Consider the following 18,538-nt stretch of genomic DNA (forward strand, 5'->3'; position numbering starts at 1 on the left):
AGGCTTCCAGAGCCTCTTTCATTGGGGAGGGAAGTTAATAGCTCCCAATTCCCATCTGCCCCAACCAACATGGCCAATGGTCAGGAATGATAGGAGTGGCAGTCCAACAGCACTTGGGAGGGCCAGAGATAGCTGCTCACTCCTGTTTAAATGTTTCATGGTGGATGAAACTATTGAGTTCCTTTTGCCAGTGACTTCATAGTTACTATGTTGTTGTTTGTCTGTCCCCCTCCTCCCCAGATGAATGTGAAGAAGTGGAACACCAGTGCCAGAAGACAATTCAGCAGCTTGAGGTTATTCTTGGAGAACCACTGCAGAGTTACTTCTAAGACTATCCATGGTCTTTTTCTTTTCATCATTCTCAATAATATTTAAACATAAACGCTGAACATTTTTTTAATGTTAAACAAGAATTTTAATTGTATACATTTTTTTCCACTCTGAATTGTGATATTAAAAAAGACTCATTTATAAACGGTTGGACACTTGGCATTTATCCTTTCTCTGGCTTGCGTAAACTGGATGCATTCTTCACATTAGGAAAGTGTGAGGTAAAAACACATCACCCAACTTTGTGCCTGAAGCAAAAACTCTTCTGTATCACATCCTACTGCTGACAGGCAGCTGTGACAGCTGATACTTCATCTAAATTCTGCAGTAAATCTAGCTCTTGCCTCAACTCCCATGAGGGAACTAACACTGTCCCGGCCTAGCTGTTTAAATAAAATCTTCTGCCAACTTGGTGGAGCTGAAGAGGAAACTTCACTCACTACTTGGGCTTATTTCTCAGTGACCTAATCTCTGCCGGTGGCATTGTTAAATCAAAGGTTTCAAGTAGACCAGGGAAGGGGCATCCATGGGCCTCCACTTGCTTGACTAATACCTCCTCATTCCTATTGGCCATGCTGCCTTGAGTTCATTTTTTAAAAAGACAAAGAATTTTGGAAGTCATTGTATCTAATTTTCTCTACATAGCTTCACAGAAGTAAATTTTTAATTCTGCGCCCTTCAGTTGAGAGGAAAAAATGGACCCTTTGTCTCTAATCCCTAGCCCTAACCCCCAAACACTTATCTGGTACAACAAAATAGGAACTTCTCCATTTTAGTCATGTTTTTGTGAAGAAAGACACCTCTAACCATTGAGACTACTAATGGTGCCCTTCATGAGAATATGTATTTTCCAGTACAGTGCAACCAGTTGAGAGTATATACTGGTTATAATTTCTAGAAATGTTCTAAAAGCATGAGAAAGGTAAGAACATAAGAGTTCTTTTGAATCTGCTGTACCTTCCATTACCAGCAGCAGAGTTATTGTAACAATATAGTCTTCAAATTCACTAGTTGAATTTAGCATACACAATTTTAGTAACAGCAGCTGGTAACTATTTATAACTTAATATTGCACTGTGAATCAACAGTAGGTTTATTCTGCAAGCTATGGTTAGTTTTTAGATATTATGTCAGTTGATTTCCATGGGCAAACACAGAAAGGTTTTTGTAAGCAATCTGCATCCAGTATATATGTATTTTTTGCTGCGGTAGATGGATCAAGTTTAATGCTGCTCAGTGCCCTCAAGATTAGAGGAAGGGATTCAAGGAGATCTTTCTAAAATCACTTTGAAAGTAACACACAAGTACTGCATCACAGTTACCAGCTCCTCACATCCAGCAGTCGAAGGTCCCCATGGATTTCCAGGATGCTGATCTTTCCAAGTTGTTTGAACCGGTGTTTGTACTCTATGGCATGCACACCGTTGATGGCAATGTTGTACTGATGGGCCTTGCAGAGTATTATCAACTGAAAGTTAAAGACATATGACATCCTTAGTTAAATTAAAAACATTCAAAGTTATGGGGTGCGTAAGATAGGAGCATCTGCAAGGTGAAGGCTACAACCTACCCAACAACTAAGGATGGCCATGTTTGAGGAATCATTTACAAGGTAGGATAGTTCGCAACCGTAATATTCAAATAGCTTTGGAACATGTTTAGAAATAGAAACTTTTAAGACTATAGGATGCTGTGTGCTGAAGCTACAACCTCACCTTGTGCTGCACCTGTGAGCTACCTAGCAGCCTTGCAGGCAAGGGGAAGGGAATATGCGACAAAGGTCCTATCTGCCACACTGCTTAAACTGCTGTGACATAAACAGCTGTTTGTGCTGTATTAAGTTGATGCACAGACCGAGGCAGAAATCTGTAGTGAGTCTAGTCATCCTATCACAGTTCAGTCCTTACAAAAATATTCCATGATATGGGCAAAAGAGGTATAGATTCCAAAACATCACCATTCTTGCCTGAGTCACTGGGCATAGTGTATTTCTACTTGAATCGTCCTGCGACTTCAAACATGTCCCTGCCATCTATGATAATCAGCTACCAAATTCTGCATGTTCATGGTACATGCTCCAGAGAAAGAAATATGGTAGAAAGTACTCATAACTGTCTAGAACTGTTGGGATTCCAGCTCCCATCAGCTGTCACCAACAGGATGGTCACTGATGATGGGACTTTAAATCCAAAAACATTTCAGAGGGCCAGAGTTTAGTCTCTGTGGGAGAACTAATGTTACACCATATTCTCCTCTACCCAGTCCAACACTATTTTTTCATCCCCTGCAAACGTCTGCATTGCACATACTGCAGCAGATCACTGCTGGTCTGTATTTGTTTAATTAGTTACCTCAAAATACATTCCTGGAGCGAAAGGAAAATGAGGGATCTGCCTTTCTTCTTCTCCCCAGCTGCTGTCCAGGTAGGAATTTCTCACAAAAGCTTTATCTCTTATTCGGGGATTCAGATGCAGAGCAATGTCATCTGAGTCACTGGCTTTAAGGTTAATGGCAAAGCTGTGAACAAAATAGTAATGTTAAGCTACTGCAGCATCACTATCATACTGGACAGTGGTGGGAATTACTGAAAGAAGTCAGAAAGTACTGCTATTATGGTTTACAACAATCAGTGACAACAAAGGTTCTGATTAGAACTTGCAATTTTTTTTAATGACTTCTTTTATTTACACACACCAACAAAAACATTTTCAAAAGCAAAATAAATCAGAAATACAGTGAAAGGGTTCCAAGGAAGTTGCTATGTTTTATCCAGAGCATGTAGGTTTCTGATTCTTAATACTTCCAAGAAGAACTTAGTCATGAAACTTTGGATTATGCTATTAGTGTATTCTAAATACACAGAGAGAAAGAGACCAAAAACAACAACATGTTAAAACAGCCTAAGAAAAATGACAAATGCCACTCTGATTTTACTAACCCATTTGCTTTTTCATTAATTTCTCCTTTTACGACAATTGTTCGCCCAGGCTCAAGAGGAGAATGAAGTCGTGCAATGTAAGGAACTACCTGAAAATGTAACCACGCTTAGAATTATTATTCCAAAATGAATGGACTGAAACAATTCTCTGGAAACATGAATCCTGTGATCTGTGAGTTTTTACACCTGCGTCACTGTTCATTCCATTTTTGGATGACAAGCAAACATAAAACAGGTTCAGAAACCATTTGGACTGCTCCTCTTTATTTTGAGAATACATTTATCCTTTTACTAATTCCTCAGCTTTTCCTCTCATTTCCTTATTGATTTTCTTTAAAGATTATATACTCTTAGTCTACAAAACCCTCCAAGTGGTTTACATCAAACCTTACATTCACTGGTGTTTTTAATGAGGTACTCTTCTACAAGATTTATTCAAACTTTAAGTGGCAATCACAATTCCATCAGGTGCAACTGTAGCTCCCACAGTAAACATGGGAAGAGGAATGCAGAGTGGGAAACTGCAGCCAAACAGTGCTTCCCATCACATGTCCTATGATGGTGAGAAAGACACACATATTGCATGTTTACTGCAGGAAATCAACTGGGGTAGCCATGGAAAAACAGTTGCATAACATGGCTTGAAGAATAAGGATAAATTTATCAAGTGTACACTCTCTCATTAATACCCTAGCAAATAGTGATGGGATGGAGAGACAAGACTTTACCTTACAAAAATTATTTCAAAATGAATGGCCACTTAAACAAGAATAAGGTAAAGGTAAAGGTAAAGGTAAAGGGACGCAGGTGGCGCTGTGGGTTAAAGCCTCAGCGCCTAGGGCTTGCCGATCGAAAGGTCGGCGGTTCGAATCCCTGCGGCGGGGTGCGCTCCCGCTGCTCGGTCCCAGCGCCTGCCAACCTAGCAGTTCGAAAGCACCTCCGGGTGCAAGTAGATAAATAGGGACCGCTTACCAGCGGGAAGGTAAACGGCGTTTCCGTGTGCGGCTCTGGCTCGCCAGAGCAGCGATGTCACGCTGGCCACGTGACCCGGAAGTGTCTCCGGACAGCGCTGGCCCCTGGCCTCTTAAGTGAGATGGGCGCACAACCCCAGAGTCTGTCAAGACTGGCCCGTACGGGCAGGGGTACCTTTACCTTTACCTTTAAAGGTAAAGGTACCCCTGCCCGTATGGGCCAGTCTTGCCAGACTCTAGGGTTGTGCGCTCATCTCACTCTATAGGCCGGGAGCCAGCGCTGTCCGGAGACACTTCCGGGTCACGTGGCCAGTGTGACAAGCTGCATCTGGCAAGCCAGCACAGCACACAGAACGCCGTTTACCTTCCCGCTGGTAAGCGCTCCCTATTTATCTACTTGCACCCGGGGGTGCTTTCGAACTGCTAGGTTGGCAGGCGCTGGGACCGAACGACGGGAGCGCACCCCACCGCGCGGATTCGAACCGCCGACCATGGGATCGGCAAGTCCTAGGTGCTGAGGTTTTACCCACAGCGCCACCCGTGTCCTTAAACAAGAATAATGCTACATAATTCTGCATCAAGGGGTCATGTGAAAAAGCTCATCTGTGCCTACTCCCTAATAACTCTTGCATTGTGTTCCAAATGTGGTTTACATGCCAACTGATACTTACAAACTGTGACGCATCAGGGACTTCTTCCTGCTGGAAAGAGAAAGAGAGACTTTGCTATAACCTAAGAAGAACAAAGTTGTGAACCTAGCCAGATAAGAAGAATACCTACATTTCCTGCGATTGTCTTTGTTGCCCCTAGCAAGGATGGCTGAGAGCCTTGCAAAGACTGCAGAGAAAAGACAGGTTGAGAGATCAACACTCAACACTCACTGGTCACAGAAAACTCACATAATGAGCTGTCATCTCTGAATATCTTTCTAACTGTGAATGTTTCATCAGCAACCAGGGTGGGAACCTGCGACCCCCTAGAAGTTGTTGGATGAAACCTCCTACATCCCTGACCATCGGCCATGCTGGCTGGGGCTGACGGGAGCTGGATTTCAGCAACATCTAGATCAGGCATAGGCAAACTTGGCCCTCCAGATGTTTTGAGACTACAACTCCCATCATCCCTGACCACTGGTCCTGTTAGCTAGGGATGATGGGAGTTGTAGTCCCAAAACATCTGGAGGGCCGAGTCTGCCTATGCCTGATCTAGAGGGTCACAGATTTCCCACCCCCACTTTTTTAAGATGGTCCTCAAACACATTAGCAAGGGGCAGATCGCACAACTTCTTCTATAGAAGGTCACCACAGAGGCACAAAGTCAAATGAGGTAGACAGACTAATGCATTGCAAGGATATCTGCCACTTCAGTGATACACCAATTTGTGTGGAGAGAATGTGGAATCACTTCCTCAAAAGCAAAACAGGCTCTTCATTATTTATGAACTCTCCATAGACAATATGAGGACATCATGCAGACACATTAGGCCCCAAACTGTTCATGTTAGTAGTTATATAAATACTGTGCTCAGGGTACAATATTTCTCACTGCCCAAGTCACCGGGCAATTCCTCTGTCAAAAATCACACACTGCTGCTGCAGGCAATATTTTCTCCCCTTCCTAGCTGGGAGTGAAGCACATCATCAGATCTATTCTGACCTATCCATAGCTGCTCTTTACGTGTTCCACCGCAGCATGAAATTGTAAGCAGCAGAAAAATGTCTGTAATATAGACAGGCAATGTGCAGCCACTTTGATGCTGTGGTTAGAGTATTGGAGTGAATTTGGGGGGACTCATGTTCAGATGCACACTTGGCCATGAAGTTCACCAAATGACATTAGGCCAATCACTAGCTTTCAATCCAACCTACTTAACAGAGTTGTGACGAGGAAAAATGGGGGTGGGAAATAAATAATATATATCACCTTGGAGGAAGGATAAGATAAGCTTAATACTATCTATCTATCTATCTATCTATCTATCTATCTATCTATCTATCTAATTATCTATGCAATCCCTAAATAGGTTGCTGCGTTATTTAATAACTTACCGCATTTGACACAAATCCTATCATATTGACTTGCACATTTCCATATATTCCAATTGTATCTATTTTTTCAAGGTTAAGCCTATGCTTGTAGATCAACAAGTGCTTTCCATTTACAGATACCTAGGAAAAAATAGAAACAAAAACACACAGCTATTTCACACAGTTGTGGTGAAAATATGCTATCATCCGAACTTTATATTTATTCATGCAAATGCTTCTTAGTTTAAGTTCTTTTGGCATGCAACTGGCTTCCAACAAAGATGTTGGCAGTTTCTCATTTTTACATTTCTGAAAACAAATAAGGTGCCTAGATGCAACTTTTCACAATATTCTCTGATTCAACTGTCTCAAAATGCTTGGTCTGCATGCTCTGGAAGCCTGGCATGTAAGTTATTGAGCTGTCAGCAGTAAGTCCCAAGACAACACAAACCCAAAAGCTGGAAGGACAATCGGTCTTCTAAAATTGTGTCCGCACACAACTAGCATCTTTCCATATACTAATTGCACAAGGTGGAAGAGCAATAAATCAGCACTGTATCCCAGGTTTTGAGCTTCGTGTCCTGGTTTTGTCATGGAATGACATCTATCTTACTGCAGCTCTGCAAAGGTTTGCTATTATTTTCAGCTAACGAAAATTGTCCATTTCTCTTTTTGGCTGCTTCCTTTGCTATTGGCACTTTTCTCTTTCTTTGTAACCCCCCCCCCCAGCTTGAGAATATCACCACTGCACCCATTCACCCAAACAGCTTACGAATTACAGCTGCCAGCAAAAGCTAAAATCCTGGTTACTTTACGAAACTCAGACACTACAGACACTTTATCATCTTCACATTTTCTCCCTCCCTTTTTGGCAGTATACTGCATCCAATTTATCAGGCAGATGTATGGGCGCCATTGCAGCATTTGTTAATGTTAAAAAACAAGACAAAAAAAACCCTGATCATGCAGTTTTTAAGAGAAGGAATTATGCGTTCATGAAAAATGGGTGAACAATTTCTTCAACACTGCCTTTAAAATAAAAAAGTGACAGGTGTCCTGGTAAGAAGACAGCTAATGGCAAATTGTGAGAATAGGAGACACATTCTGAGCAGAAATATTTGTCGTTAGTTGCATTCAGCTCCAAATGTAGTTTTTTGATGCCTGAATACAATCTTACTAGCAAGTGTTGGTTCATTAACCATTGCTGCCTCCCACTTCTTGTTTCTCTGGTTTACTGCAACCTACGAACTACTATTAAACCAGTAGTTTTCTACATGTAAGACAGGAAAGAGTGGATCCTTGCAGGAAATGGAAAACCTCTTCCTCCTAGCTGCATGCTTCTTAAACCAACAGGTAAGAGTACCATTCTGACGTATTCTGTACCATGCAACTAGTCTGCATGGCTTACCCCTTGTCAAGAAACAGTGATACCATCCTCTTTTTCCATTATGTTTTACAACTCTATAATTCACTATGATAGTATGTTTTATTCACATCAACACAACTTCATCTAGAAGCAAAACAAAAACAAAAATTAAACCCTGCAGTGGCTATAAAGAGCACTGATCCACAAACACTCAAGTTGTTTGAAATGGAGCCATTCAGGCAAAATTAAGCACTTCTTAAGTTCTACTAATTTCAGTGGGAGAGTTAAGCTCTTAAATCCTGTTGAAACCAGTGTGACGTCAATGCCTGATTTTGGCTGGATTGCACCCTCTGTGCTTTTGGGTATGACAGATTGGCTAAGTAATCAGCTTCTAATAACTCACCTGGAATTTATCATGCAGAACCATAAAAACAATCTCAAATGGCTTTCCTTTTCCGAAAGGCATTGCGTGAGTTATCTCTTCCCAGCCCCATCTTTCATTTTGTAGGGTATTGCAAACGATGCAACCAGATTTTTTGAAGCGGGGGTTGAAATGAAAGGCTACATCAGCCCGAGGTTTTGTGCTATTGCCACACTGGAAGTCTATCTGGAACCTGGAGGTAATTGAAACACATTGGTCAATTCAACCCTCCCATAAGCAACATGCAACAACTATCTAAGGCAGGAGAGGTCAACTGCATAATTGCTATCTGTAAGAATAGGGTAAAGTTCAAGGTAAAGGGACCCCTGACCATTAGGTGCAGTCGTGACCGACTCTGGGGTTGCAGCGCTCATCTCACTTTATTGGCCGAGGGAGCCGGCGTACAGCTTCCAGGTCATATGGCCAGCATGACTAAGCCGCTTCTGGAGAACCAGAGCAGCACACAGAAACGCTGTTTACCTTCCCGCTGGAGCGGTACCTATTTATCTACTTGCACTTTGACGTGCTTTCGAACTGCTAGGTTGGCAGGAGCAGGGACCGAGCAACGGGAGCTCACCCCGTCGCAGGGATTCGAACCACCTACCTTCTGATTGGCAAGTCCTAGGCTCTGTGGTTTAATTGCTTGCTCTATATTCCATGTCTGCTATATGAATCCAGAAAATTGAGCTGGATAATAAGAGCACCTAACTCTTAGTTTGGCTCATGCTTGGTCACTGGAAGATACCAAACTACTCTCAGCAAGATGAGAATACAAGCATCAGTTCCACCTTTCAACTTCTGATACTAAAGATGGTGTATGAAACACAGAAAGGCTCTTCGTAGTCTATATATGTCCATGTCATAGATGTAATGAAAGCCATTATTATTATTTTTTAAGTGGGTGTGTCAATGGCTATGGCACAAGTCACTAGCAATTACCAGAAATACTACCCCCACCCCACCCCAAAATCTAGTGAACATTTTAAAACATGAATTTGTTGGTTTCTGCTCTCTTCACTGTGCAGCGAAAGGCTTGTCACAAGACAATGTTTACATTCCACAGAGTTACTGTTGGAGCTTTCTCACGGGAAAGGGGGACTGGATGTGACGTACACTGGTTTCCTGTTTTTCACTGTTCTTTGCAGTTCAGTGTGTTTCTCTCTGAGCTTCAGAGGAGAGAGGATGCAGTTTTCTGCTCCGGCAGAGACAAGATGGTTTTCTGTAATCTACCAGCTTTGAAATGTAAATAAAGCAATATAGAGCATGTTGGCACGTATTCCTCATCATTCCGCTGTGCACTTGGATGCTACAAATCAACATTTTGGTTATGGACTCCAGAAGTCGAATCGGGCTCCTGGCAAAGGAGCAAAGACGCAGTCATCTGATGCCGGCAAAAGGATCGGAATGCAGAAGGACGGATCGGACGGTATCTGCGCGTCAAGATGATTGATGAGGTATGTGCTACTGCTCCGGGCAGCCTGCCAGCATCTATTTAGTGGCTTTATGGCTGGACTTTGAACTTTTATGTCCGTTTGCTGGGAATAGGCAGCGGCTATGCCTATGCTGGGGAAATCGAAAGTAACTTTTGGGCTGAAGCAGCTGCTGATAACAGTGACGCAGCATGATTTAGGGCAGAGAGAAAGCTGTTTTGAACTTGCCTTTGGAATGAGGCTTGAAGCAGCAGAGATGCAGCTTGTATAAAGCAGCTTGTTTAAAGCAGCAGAGATGACGCAGAAGGCTAATGCCAGAGTCATGATGGCCCTTCAGGATGCTTGTGGGATTCCTAAGCTCAATAAGAAAAATTATACGGACTGGGTTATCTATGCAGAGGCTATTCTGCGGAAAGAGGGTCTGTTTGAAGTTATTACAGACACCCCCCCAGCTCCAGTTACAGATGCATGGAAGGCTAAAGATTCCAAAGCAAGGGGAACTCTTACATTGATAGTATCCCCAGAAGAGCTCTGTCTATTGCGTGATAAGACCTCAGCCAGAGAAATTTGGGACGCTTTGAGGGAGGCATACATGAGGACAGAAGCTGAATCTACTATGCATTATTTTAACAAGCTGCATAAGATGGCTAGCTGCAGAAGGCTGGCTGATGCACGTGGGGAATCTGGTGCCAATCAGCCACATGCTCAGCTCAGAGTAGCCTGTGATACTGCCATGATTCAGAATGAAGCAGATTGCCAGGGTGATAGCTGCATGGGTAAGGGGGAGACTTCACAGTCGTTATCCCTGAGTGCAGTGGAACCACCAGATGGCGCCAAAGCTTTGAAGGCAGTGAAATGCTACTCGTGTGGACGTCTAGGCCATATGAAGAGGGAATGCAGATATCCCAGGGCCAAGACAGAGCAGCGCAGCGGAAGCTCATCGCGTGGAAAAGGCCAAAGCAGAGGCAAAGGTCCGGTGTCAAGGACAACGCAGCACAAAGCAATGGTCTCACGCTTCACTCCAAAAGTTGCAGAGGTCCAGAAGACGTCTAGATCTTTCTTCGTTGTTGATTCGGCTGCAACCCATCACATGTGCAACGATAAGCGACTGTTCGTGTCTTTTACACCGCAGGAAGGTGCGATTCACCAGGCGGATGACCACACAATTCCCAGTAAAGGCTACGGAACTGTTGTTCTTCACAGTTTGGACTTATCGATAAAGAATGTACTTTATGTTCCAGATGCCAAACATAATTTGCTCAGCGTTGGACAGCTGAATGAGCGGAACATTGACGTTTCCTTTAAGAACAAAAGGTGCATCATCACAAAGAAAAATGATTATGTATTGTATGCTGAATATGTTGATCGTTTATATGTTTTGTATTATGATGATGTTGTGCAGGATGACACTTGTTGCATTGCAGGTTCTAACGAAAGTTTGCATGCAGAATGTATTCATGATTTTCATCGAAAATTTGGTCATTTGGGTTTTGAGGCAGTATCTAAAATGCCTGCCTTGGTTGAAGGTATGACTATTAAACCCTGCAGGTACCACATGAAGTGCAAGGCATGCGCAGCAAACAAGGTGAAAATGGCTGCGAAAGGTAAGGTGTCTAGTAGGCAAGCTACAGAACCATACCAAATTGTTCATGCTGATTTGGTTGGACCACTAGCGCCCTCTTTGGGAGGAAATAGGTACTTCATGGTTCTCATTGATGCATTTTCCAGGTATATTTATGTGTACAATCTCAAGCAGAAATCAGAGGCTTTTCCTAGGTTCAAGGAATTCTGTGCTTGGTTGGAAAATGTGCATGGTAAGAAGATAAAAATTCTTTTCACAGATCGCGGGGGGGAATTCACTTCTCAGCAGTTTGAAGCTTTTCTGTCTGAGAAAGGAATTCAACACGATTTGTCTAGTCCTCGCTCGCCATGGCAGAATGGACTTGCGGAACGAGCAAATCAGACATTGCTTCAGGGGTTAAAAACCTTGCTGCATGATGCAAATCTTCCAGAGAGTTATTGGGCCGAAGCTCTCTCATGTTTCACTTACAGTTATAATCGCAGGTTATCTTCAGCGATTGGTTGTACCCCCTATGAGAAGATGTTTGGCAAAAAGCCATACATCAAACACATGAAAATTTTTGGTTCTGACATGTGGGTTCACTCACCACAAAACTCCAAGTTAGACAAGCGTGGTTTGCATGGTATCTTTCTAGGTTATGAGAAAGGTTCTTACAGAATAAGGATGACTGACTCTAAGACAATTAAGCTCACAAGAAGTGTTGAGTACAATGCCAAGTGGGGGGAGAATGTGGGAATTTTCCAATGTTATCCTGATGACAGTGATGAGACTGAGGATAGTCAAAAGCAACCACAACAACCCACACCCACTGATGAAAGTTCTGATTCTGAGTCTGAAACTGAATCAGGTGATTCAGAGGATTTCAAGAGTGCGAAAGCCTCTATGCGACCCTCTGAAAGTTCTGATCAAGAATTGGAGGAACCATTGTTCACAATAGGTCGCTTTTCTCCCAAGAAGGAAGAGGAGAGTGTTGAAGACTTAAGGCTAATTCGCAGGTCACAAAGAGCCACAAAAGGCAGACCTCCAAAGAGATTTGCTGATGAGTTTGCTAAGATAGCAGTAACAGCTGTTAAAAGCTCCAAGAAGGTATTTGAACCTTCAAGTTTCCAAGAGATCCAGGATTTGGATTCAAAGGAAGCTGAGCCATGGTTAAATGCCATGAAGGCTGAGCTTGATTCCTTGGAAAGGAACAAAACATGGGAACTTGTTCCAGTAGTTCCAGGAATGAAACTGCTTGGAAGCAAATGGGTCTTCAAAGCGAAGACTGATCAAAATGGCAAGATAGTCAGACACAAAGCCAGATTGGTAGCCAGAGGTTTTGCACAGGTACCAGGTGAAGACTATCACGAGACCTACTCACCCACAGTGAGGTATGAGAGCATTAGGCTTATGCTCAAGCTAGCTGCAGAGGAGAATTTACACATTAGTCACCATGATGTGAATACAGCTTTTCTGTACGGATCTCTAGATGAATCACTTTATATGCTTCCACCTGATGGCGTACAGGTAAAACAGGGATTTGTTTGTGCTCTGAAAAAGTCCCTTTATGGTCTCAAACAAAGTGCACGGTGTTGGCACACAAAACTCACTGAAGTATTGTTTTCTCTAGGTTTTCAGCAAGGGAAAGCTGATCCATGTGTATTTGTCAAAGAGGAGGGGCAAAAGAAACTGTATTGTTTGTTTTATGTTGATGATTTATTATTCTTTTGGAAAGATGTCACAATGTACAATAACGCCCTAGCTCAACTGAAAGAACACTTTGACATGAAAGATCTTGGTGAGGTAAACAACTACCTATCTCTGGAAATAGAGAGAGATCAAGATGGTAACATTCTAGTACACCAGTCACGGAAAACTGCTGATGTGTTAGGCAAACTAAACCTGATGGATGCTAACCCTGTAGACACACCGATGACAACAGGTTATCAGGTAGATGACACTGAAGAAGCATTTTCTGACACTACACTGTACAGAAGTGTGCTAGGCAAGCTGAACTTCATTGCCAGATGTTCAAGACCAGATATTGCTGTTAGCTGTAATTTGCTAAGCAGACAAGTCAACAATCCTACTGTTAAGGATTGGAAAGCTCTGAAACGCGTAGCGCGGTATTTGAAAGGCACTATGCATTACAGACTGAGATTTAACAATCAGAGGTCTGGTGGTCTTGAGATATTTGCAGATGCAAGTTTTGGAAGTGACACAACAGACAGGAAAAGTACGTCTGGAGTTTGCTATATGTACAATCAGGGTCTATTTGATTGGTCATGCAAGAAGCAAACAACAGTTAGCTTAAGTACTTGTGAAGCTGAACTGAATGCACTGTCTTATTCACTTAAGGATTGTGAATGGTTGTTACAATTGTGCAAAGACATGAAAATTCCTGTCAAATGTCCAATCCAGGTTTACCAGGACAACAAAGCATGTTTGGCTTTGCTGAATTCTGAAGGTTGTAAGCAAAGCACGAAGCACTTGCAATTGAAGTTGCAACATGCTAGGGAACGTATTCAGAAGGGACTCGTAACGGTGTCCTATATGCCAGGTAATGAAATTCCTGCTGATGTATTGTCCAAGATTGTATCAAGGGATCAACACTGTACCTATGTGCAGAAGTTGGGTTTGTACTGATATTGTACGAACACGCTGCCCAGTGATGTTCACAGAAAGGGGGAGGATGTTGGTTTCTGCTCTCTTCACTGTGCAGCGAAAGGCTTGTCACAAGACAATGTTTACATTCCACAGAGTTACTGTTGGAGTTTTCTCACGGGAAAGGGGGACTGGATGTGACGTACACTGGTTTCCTGTTTTTCACTGTTCTTTGCAGTTCAGTGTGTTTCTCTCTGAGCTTCAGAGGAGAGAGGATGCAGTTTTCTGCTCCGGCAGAGACAAGATGGTTTTCTGTAATCTACCAGCTTTGAAATGTAAATAAAGCAATATAGAGCATGTTGGCACGTATTCCTCATCATTCCGCTGTGCACTTGGATGCTACAAATCAACAGAATTAATATACACATACATTTCAGTCATTGCGTAAGCCAGACTTCTTGCATATTCACTTTATCATGACCTTCATTTAATGTTCAGATCTTAGGAGCAGAAGCCAATTATTTTTCCATGCTGTGCATTATTTGAAACCTATGATGTTGAAGCAGCAAGTGCTTCCAGCAATTTGTAACACTTCTCAAAAGCTTTAATTTCAGATGGATTTGATGCAACCATTTCAATATGTGAGGGAACATGTTCTGCTGTCATTTCTTTATGTGCTTGCCTTCCACCATCACCTACCAGAGGACTATTTATAAATATCTTATTTGAACTCTTACCTTTCTGCACTTTCTGGGATGGACCCACGTATGACCACAAGCTCTCCAGGCAAAAGACCCCCAATTATAGTCCCAGCATACGGAATACTCTATAAAAAGGAGAGGGAAATGGAGTTATTATGCTTCAGGCCTGAGAAGAATAAAAATGAAATTTATACATAGTTTATTTACATTATTAGCCTTTCCTGTATTTCACTAACCAAGACTCAACAAAAGCAGGTTTTGAACAATTTTTATTGGGGGTGGGGGGGGGATCATAATTAGTAAGATCTACTAGTTTCCCCAATTCAGAGAAACTATTTGCTGGGACACAGTCTAAGGCAGCTGGCATACTTATTTGTTTGAACTGACCAGTGTAAAACAATAAATCTCTTCTAGGAACAGGGGTTGCCAACTCCCAAGAGACTGCGATCTACTCACAGAATTAAAAACTGGCAGTGATCTACCCCCTTTTGGGAGGGTCAGCTCCAAGTTGCTGAGCTTTTTTTAGGTAGGAGGAAAGCACAGATTTTTGTGAATTCAAGCCTAAACTCAAGGGAGAAATAGTTTACTTGCTGAGTAAACTCTGTCTTCCATTCTGCAGATCATGCAACAATGGAGGGCGGTACCGGATTCTATTTTACCAACACTAAGGAAAGGGACCCAGCGATCGACTGCGGACTACCAAGACCTCCCAAGGATCTACCAGTAGATCACAATCAACCTGTTGGACATCCCTGATATACAACATGGGCTTGGGACCTAGAGCAGTCCCAGGACAAAGAGCAGCCATCAAATTAATTTGGACTAGATTTCTAATCCTCACCTATGTGCTTTTCTTCTCCAAAAAGATAGATGTACACACAGAGCTCTGAGAACTACTTGTCCACACTCCTCTAGCTGCAAGCCTAAATACTAGGAAGTAACTTTGAACCCATGGGGCTTCCTTCTAATTAAACTCGCTGCTATCAGCCTTCCCCCACACCCTGGCCATTAGCTTCTCCTCTCAGCCCACAATCACATGGGACACTATACTTCTGCCAGCCCTTCTTTCTTTTCATCCACTTTGTCTTTGGCCTAGTTCTCTAAAATTTCACTTCACTTTTACTGTAAAACAAGCTTTCTTTAAGGTGAAATGACAAAATCTACAGGTGTCAAAAGGAAAGAAGATGAACAGGAGATAGTTACCAGGTTCTGGACTGTCTTTTGAAAATTGTCCAGGGACATCATTTTTCTGTCCTCTAATCGAAGGAAGTCTTCAGGCTCTGTAGGACCCAACAGCTCCTGAAACTAAAACCATAGAGCTTTGGTACAACTGAACACAAGTTAAGAGAAAAATGGGTGCAAAAAGAATATTTTTGGAGATAGCATTCCACAATTGGAGCACCATAACAGAAAAGGCCCTGTACTCTCTTGAACATGGGGGGTACGAGGATAAGGTCTCAGCTGTCAATTTCAGTATGTGCACAAGTTATAGGGTACTAGGCCGTCCTTCAGAGGCCTGAAATGCCCAGTAACCAGGGGTATTGCTCCAGCACAAGGATTCAGATGTGTTCAGGAGAAATCCCATGCCTATTTAAATCAAGAAGCTTCCGAATGCCTACCATGGTCAACTGTCTAAATAGAGGAATGATCAACATTCCATTGTGTACGTATATTGCACAATGTCCTATGTGCACCATATTACCCTTTTATATATGTTCCTTGAGTACAATATAGTGCAGTGGTACCTCGGGTTACATATGCTTCAGGTTACATACACTTCAGGTTACAGACTCCGCTAACCCAGAAATAGTACCTCGGGTTAAGAGGTACTTTGCTTCAGGATGAGAACAGAAATCATGCTCCGGCGGCGTGGCAGCAGCAGGAGGCCCCATTAGCTAAAGTGGTGCTTCAGGTTAAGAACAGTTTCAGGTTAAGTACGGACCTCCGGAATGAATTAAGTACTTAACCCGAGGTACCACTGTACTTTTCATAATTTGTGTCTTTCTGATGTCTATATAGGGACCGTCACTGGTCTGTACTCTCCCTAATGGCCATTTCACACATTACATAGAGAATGTTTGGCTAGGAAACAGCGAAGCAGTATATATCATTCCAGTGGAAACTGCAGAGCTGTTTTAGGAAGTAATGGTATGAAGTAACATATCACAAGGCATGCACATCATTCTCAGGGAAAGGAGATGAAAGGTCAAAGTCCAAGTTGCGAATATTGAGACGGGGAGTTCAGGGCAGAGCCATTCCAACCTTTAGCGAGGCAAGTGAGGTGCGCTATTCATCCTTTGCTAATTGCAGCCTCAAGTTGTGGGTGTCTTTGGCTACACAGTATATAGTACAACAAACTGCATCCAATAATAGCTTCCTGACAAGTATGCCTGTATGATGCACATTTGCAAATCCTTATTTATCTTATTCACACCATCAGTTTTAAGCAAACTCTGAAATGCAAAGGTAGCCCAAACACAAATATATCTTTATTGTACTTCTGCATCTTTTCTGGAAGAGGATTACCAGGATGGGAAAACATAATAGCTCAAGTCATGGATGAGCAGTCTAATACTGTATCTTGTTACCAGCAAAAGTTCTTCTTTAGCTTGAACAGATCAAATCAGCACAGTTACACAGAAAAACATTTATTCAGAATTAGGCTCCACTGAAATCAATAGCTGTAATGAGGATACTAAAATAGTGTAAAGTCAACCATCCAATAGGGACGCGGGTGGCGCTGTGGGTAAAACCTCAGCGCCTAGGACTTGCCGATCGCATGGTCGGCGGTTCGAATCCCCGCGGCGGGGTGAGCTCCCGTCTTTCGGTCCCAGCTCCTGCCCACCTAGCAGTTCGAAAGCACCCCCGGGTGCAAGTAGATAAATAGGGACCGCTTACCAGCGGGAAGGTAAACTGCGTTCTGTGTGCTGCACTGGCTCGCCAGATGCAGCTTGTCACTCTGGCCATGTGACCCGGAAGTGTCTGCAGACAGCGCTGGCTCCCGGTCTCTAGAGTGAGATGAGCGCACAACCCTAGAGTCTGGCAAGACTGGCCCATACGGGCAGGGGTACCTTTACTTTTTTACAACCATCCAATGGCAGAAATGCTACCACAGCATTTATGAGTGGCTTTTAAATTGCCCCCTATCAACTCTATCCTGAATTTCCTCGGAAGAAAGTTCAACATATTTCAATGGAGCTTTTATCAACAAATGTATATTTAAGATCTAGAAACTTCAGATAAAACAACAGGGTTTCAGCTTGAGAAATATATTGGAGAGTAACTGCAAAAGTAATGTGTAAATGAACTCCTTAGAAGTAAAAAGTAAATAAATTGCAGCACTTCCTAGAGACACGGATTTAACTTTTGCTGGATTTGAGGTACTCTTTTAAAGCACGCACTCATGTTTATAGAAACACACAAAACTCTGCCACCAAAAAATATAATAATATCTCGTTTCTACAACACTACGCGCAGTTCTTAAAGTTTGGAGGGAATACTCTCAGTTTCCTCACTTTACTTGGGATTATGTGCATCTTCCTCTTACCTTTATAAACCCGTATCCATCGGAAGCGCTCGGCTCTTGATGTTGTTCACGCCATTGAAACTCCTCGCACTGTTTAAAATGGTTCCTCGGGATTCTTCTATTTCCTGGATCACATACACCAGCATAATGACGTCAGCCACTTAGCTCCTCCTCCCCTTAAAGGACCATCATCTCACCCGGAGTGGTCGAATGATTAGAAAGGGTCTTTAACTAAATCCCCAAGACTCCCGACTCTCACCCGCTTTTAGCCAATCGTGTCATCCCTTATATTCAGGCATGGCCAAACTTGGCCCTCCAGCTGTTTTATAATCTTCTACGATGACTAGTTATAGGGACTGTTAGGAAAGTGTGGCTGCACCTCTCCGCCTTCCCCAGACTCTCCCCCTGACAGCAATTCCAGCACGGTTGATTTCCTTCAGTTGACTACATCAGGCTAATATTTGTGTATTATTGACTTTGTTTTCATGCCTGTCTGTGTCGTATTAATGACAGTGCGACGAGAGAAGGGGGAGGGTGGAAGACGCCCTAAACTGCATCTACTAAAATTCAGTTCTTGGAGAAAAAATATTATAACTTCTTATATGACTATATTTTCATCCCATTCAAGCTCCTGTTCCGTTTTAATGGGATTCTGCAGGAAAA

At 42.7% G+C, this 18,538-nt stretch overlaps 2 protein-coding genes across 5 annotated transcripts in view; one reads left to right on the forward strand and one right to left on the reverse strand.

Moving 5' to 3' along the window:
• Window positions 1-475, forward strand: part of HEATR1 (HEAT repeat containing 1) — a 43,814-nt gene extending 43,339 nt beyond the window's left edge. Inside the window, exon 45 of the mRNA XM_079971200.1 lies at window positions 241-475. Coding sequence (XP_079827326.1) covers window positions 241-329 — 89 coding nt within the window. The 3' untranslated portion in view covers window positions 330-475. The remainder of the gene's footprint in view (window positions 1-240) is intronic.
• On the reverse strand, window positions 381-18,001 carry LGALS8 (galectin 8). Of its 4 annotated transcripts, XM_079971205.1 has the most exons (10): window positions 17,897-18,001; window positions 15,553-15,654; window positions 14,386-14,474; window positions 8,036-8,246; window positions 6,288-6,407; window positions 5,020-5,076; window positions 4,911-4,937; window positions 3,269-3,357; window positions 2,682-2,847; window positions 381-1,798 (listed from the first exon to the last, which is right to left on the reverse strand). In XM_079971205.1, exons 2-10 carry the CDS (start codon window positions 15,592-15,594, stop codon window positions 1,649-1,651), a joined length of 951 nt encoding a protein of 316 aa, XP_079827331.1. In that variant the 5' UTR covers window positions 15,595-15,654; window positions 17,897-18,001; the 3' UTR covers window positions 381-1,648. The 4 variants fall into 4 exon arrangements, with proteins under 4 accessions (XP_079827331.1, XP_079827333.1, XP_079827332.1 ...); XM_079971207.1 differs by lacking the exon at window positions 5,020-5,076; XM_079971206.1 differs by lacking the exon at window positions 5,020-5,076 and having other exon boundaries at window positions 4,911-4,940; window positions 17,897-18,000.
• Window positions 18,002-18,538: the final 537 nt, after the last annotated feature.

This window comes from Podarcis cretensis (assembly GCF_951804945.1).
Source record: "Podarcis cretensis genome assembly, chromosome: 3".
Lineage (NCBI taxonomy): Eukaryota > Metazoa > Chordata > Lepidosauria > Squamata > Lacertidae > Podarcis > Podarcis cretensis.